This window comes from Elephantulus edwardii, unplaced genomic scaffold (assembly GCF_000299155.1).
Source record: "Elephantulus edwardii isolate Elephantulus edwardi_28Jun2011 unplaced genomic scaffold, EleEdw1.0 scaffold00126, whole genome shotgun sequence".
In the NCBI taxonomy this organism is placed as follows: domain Eukaryota; kingdom Metazoa; phylum Chordata; class Mammalia; order Macroscelidea; family Macroscelididae; genus Elephantulus; species Elephantulus edwardii.
The window spans coordinates 662331-666940 of NW_006399876.1; the positions used below are offsets into that span (position 1 = coordinate 662331).

Here is a 4610-nt window from a genome sequence, read left to right on the forward strand (position 1 = left end):
AACTGGATGACGTCATGGTGACTGCAGCGACAGGCTCGAGTGTGTCAGAGATGGTGAGGACGGCACAGGGTCAGAGCTGATATTCATAGGATCGCTATCCAACAACAGCAATGCGGGGGGAGCAAACTAAGGGTAAGGGTTGACCCACCGCATGCTTTTATCAATGTTTTCCCATAATGAACAGGAATGATTGCATGAAACACAACGTGAATCAAGGCTAGCGTGAAACACGAGGTATATGATCTTTGTAAGTAAACCAATATAAAATGAAAATTTTGTCAAAATAACATTTTCTGGACAGATGGAAAATTTTAATTCTAGAATAATAAACAGAGGGAGCTTTGGTGGCCTAGTGGCAAGAAGCTGCACTGCCACCTCAAAGGCATGTGGTTCAAATCCACCAGCTGCTCCTTGACAGAGGGACCAGCAGTCTCCTCCTGTGGGATTTACTGCCTCTGAAAATCCACTGGAGTCTCAGCTACGGGTCGGTTCAACTCATCGGCACATAACAACAACTAAGCCAAGAGCCTCAGGGCCTCGCTTCCAAGATGACGAATAAAGGGAGAGCAAGGGGCCAAAAAGGGACCGCGGCCATGTGCAGCCTCCTCGCTGCTCTCCCAGTGCTGCCCAGAGAGGAGGCAAGGAGGACGGTTGTCACTGGAAGCACAGCAGAGGCATCTGTGCATCTGTGTCAGGGACATTTCTGAAGCAAGTGTCTGATGCACACGGGCCTCGCCTGCACTGTGAACAGCTGCACTATTGGGGAGCTGCCCCACCTCCCAGCAAGGTTGTGAAGAACACTTCTGGGAAGCCGGGATGCTTGGCCATCCACCCAGGTTTAGGCCTGTGATGCTGCCCCACGCCCACCTCCAAGGCCGGTACAAATCTGATTCCTTAAAGGCTGAAGAAGCTCATCCTTAAGAAAAGGAAATGGAGATTATACTTTGAAAAAGAGAATACATATGATATAATTGTAAATTGCTTAAATGAATTCTTTCTTGTATGAATACTAAATTAACAAAATTTTTCTTCCGAATAGTGATACACTGAATCATTACACTGACGCTGTCAGGTGTCATCGAGCTAAGCGCACTCATGGCGACGCTGCGTGCAGCAGTCTGAACCCTGTTCTATCCTGCGCCATCCTCAGCTCCGACTTACGTGAGCTGCAGCCACCATGGCAACCTACCTCGTTGGGGGGTCCTAAGTCTCCCTCAACTTTGTGAATTATTCATTAGTAATAATAAGCAAACATTTTTTCTTTTTCTCTTTCCTTTGACTTCATATCTCTAAAGAGCTATTGATACAGGTTCAGAAGCACACTTTAGCACATTACTGAACACCCCACGGACTGACAAAAGAACAAACAGATACGTCTTGGAGAAGGTGTAGCCAGAGCGCTCTTTAGAGGCCAAGATGCCGCTGCTTCACCTCACATACTTTGGGCATGTTGCTAGGAAGGGGTGATTCCATGGAGGGCATGATGCTGGGAAGGGAGTAGGTCGGTAAAGGAGAGGAAGACCTTCAGCCAGGTGGATTGACATGATGACCGCTGCGATGGGCTCCAGTGTGTCAGGAAGTGGAGGGTGGTGCCGGACAGGACAGGGTTCAGATAGCAGGTGCTCTGGAAGAAAGCAGGTGACCTGAAGCTCATTGTAATTGGAAAATAGTGACCAGAGCTTGTCAGAAAATGAGTGTAAAGTTTCAGTCTTCTTTCTATAAATGTGCACATCAATCGGGTGGAGAAAAATTGGTTTTGTTGTTATAACCAACTTGTTATGGACCACTGAGTCAGAACTGACTCATGGCTGACAGTCCGGCAAGTGTTCACAGCCTGTAAATCCATTGTTGTTAAGTACCGTCCAGTCGCAGGCGACTCATAGCCACCCTGTGAAGGAGAGTCCTCTATGCTTGGGTTCCTTTCATCCTCTCTCCAGGTTCATAGGGTTTCCAGAGGCAAGCTATTACGGAAGTGGACGCCACTCCTCCTTCCAAGTAAATCCATAGGAAAAGATTATACATCTTTCTTAAGCTGGTGGATTTGAACCATTTGCCTGTAGGCTGGCAGTGCAACTCCTTACCACCAAACCACAAGAGTTCAAAGCATTAAGGAACGAGCGTTGCTGCAGGCATCTTTTTCTATAAAAAAGTAATCACTTTCTGGACATATATCAAAGTTGATAAACTTTATAAAATCACAGTGCATGGGAATGATCATATGGAATACAATGAGAAACAAAACGGATGCGAATTCTGTATGCAAACTAACATAAAAATTTAAGTAATCAAATTCGGCTGAAACACTTCATAACATGTTCTAGCCAATAAAAGGGGCAAGGAAGGGCCCTGGCCTCCTGGTCCCCCACCCTCCGCAGCTGAGCCCACACAGCTGCTCAATTTCTGCATTCCTATCTCTCTGAACCATTTCTCCAGACCCACATCCAAGATGAGAAATGCCAGATAAAGGAGGTTACAGAAGGGGGAAGGATTATGAAGAGAGGCCAAGGCAAGAGCGGGCCTTGACCAGGGTGAAAAGTCCTGGGGAGGGGCCAGAGAGGCTTACCCAGGGCGGAGCTTACCAGGGGTGGGGTTTACAGAGAGAACGTGCTTTACCTGTGAGGAGGCGGGGCTGATCTGGGAAGCGGCTTGCATGGGGCGTGGCCCAACTAGAGGGCAAGGCTTCCGGGAGGCGGGGCTTTCCGGGGGCGGGGCTCTTGAGACAGGCTTTGGTCGGGCTGGGGCTCCCGCCGGTTCGCCCAGGCGGGCGCTGTCGAAGGTGAAGGTGCTGAGCGCCTGCGGGGCGCATGGGGCCGGCGCGCCATGGTGAACCGCAGCGCGGACGAGGCCGGGCTGCTGGCGGGGCGCGCGCAGGGCGCGGGGACCCCGGGGGCGGTGGCGGCACTGGTGGGGGGCGTGCTGCTCATCGGTGCTGTGCTCGCGGGGAACTCGCTCGTGTGCGTGAGCGTGGCGTCCGAGCGCGCCCTGCAGACGCCCACCAACTACTTCATCGTGAGCCTGGCGGCCGCCGACCTCCTCCTCGCACTACTGGTGCTGCCCCTCTTCGTCTACTCCGAGGTGAGCGCTCGGCTGGTCTGTGCCGCCTCCACCTGCCGGAGGGCTTCTCGGAGTCCGGGCTGGGGTGGCTGCTCCCCTTTCCTCTTCCATACCTCTCCTCACTCCCTAGGAGCTTGTGCGACTTAAGAAAAACCTGTCTAGCCAGGCACCCCAAGAGCAAATGACCTTGTCTGCCTAGTCCCTTCTTGTTCCCCGTGGATTCACCTCTAATGGAGCCAGCCAGGCAGATGCAGGCTTTGCCCCCAGGCCTGGCTTCCCTGCTGGACACACACACACACACACACACACACACACGCGCGCGCGCGCGTCTAACAAGGAGGCACATGAACACACACCACAGCGGAAGAGGGGAGATCTGGACAGGCATCAGAGCCAGGGGTGGGGAGGGGGTAAGGAGGGGTCGGGGGCGTCCACCCCCAGCCCAGGTCTTGTCTGTGTTGAGTCCACCTTGGGCCCTGCCTCCCTCTGCTCCGAGTTTGAGCAGAGAAAAGCGGCTTAAGCCTGGATGGGGACGCGTCGTCCTAGCTGTGGGGGAGGGGAGCCGGGGCTTCCTCAGGTGGATGCCGCCCTGGCTGTCCAAGCCTGGCTGGGGTAGAGGCCAGCAGGACAAGGACACCCTCCCTCCCCCACACGCAGACGTCACCGTAATGACTTAAGCTCCTAATCGTCCCAAACGACCCGGAGGGGATTTAGGAGAGCAGTGGGGGTTTGAGCCTTTGTCCCTGGGGGCCTGGCCCTGGCCGAGCTCTCTGCACTCTTGAACTCAGTGCCTTCAGGACAGGATTCTTGTGGCCACCCTTACTGTACACGTGAGGACTGGCCTGTGCAGCGTCCGAGAACGTCCAAGTGAACTGGACAGTCTGCAGCAGAGTTGCCAGCTTCTGGCTGCAGGCCTGTCCAGAGAACCAGTCTGCCTGGGCGGGAGCTCCTCAGCACCACCCCAGTGACCCTCTGTGCCCTGAGCTTGGGTCAGCAGAGATCAGCGTATCCTGGGGGCCAGTGCTGACCCTTCGCCAGTGTTCTCTGTTCTAAAGTCGCAGAGTAATGATGGGGGGCAGGAGACCCAGACGTGTGTCCAGGGCAGGGCTGTGGGGGGATCTGGCTGCTCCTCCCTTGATATTCAGTCGCCCCAAAGTGAAATGAAAAAGCCCTCGTCTTAGAGGCGCTGAGCGTCCGCCCGCCACCGCTGGGTAACCGTCAGCGTCCCTTCGTGCTGCTGCGCCCGCGGCCCAGGTCCAGGGCGGAGTGTGGCTGCTGAGCCCCAGCCTCTGCGATGTGCTCATGGCCTTGGACGTGATGCTGTGCACCGCCTCCATCTTCAACCTCTGCGCCATCAGCATCGACAGGTGAGTGCCCCGCGCTGCCTCCCCTGCTCACCGTGTCTCCTCCCCCACCCCGCCCCCGCTCACCGTGTCCCCGCTCCTCCCCCCTTTCCCCGCCACCGTGACTCCCACAGGTTCGTGGCCGTGACCGTCCCACTGAGCTACAACCGCCAGAGCCGAGGCCACCGCCAGCTGCTGCTCATCGGCGCCACG

At 55.1% G+C, this 4610-nt stretch overlaps 1 protein-coding gene across 1 annotated transcript in view; it reads left to right on the forward strand.

The window, feature by feature from the left end:
* Nucleotides 1-2820: 2820 nt before the first annotated feature.
* The window catches only part of DRD4 (dopamine receptor D4), a 3302-nt gene continuing 1512 nt past the window's right edge, over nt 2821-4610 (forward strand). The window contains exons 1-3 of the mRNA XM_006893346.1: nt 2821-3075; nt 4309-4421; nt 4532-4604. Of these exons, the coding sequence (XP_006893408.1) occupies nt 2821-3075; nt 4309-4421; nt 4532-4604 (441 nt within the window). The remainder of the gene's footprint in view (nt 3076-4308; nt 4422-4531; nt 4605-4610) is intronic.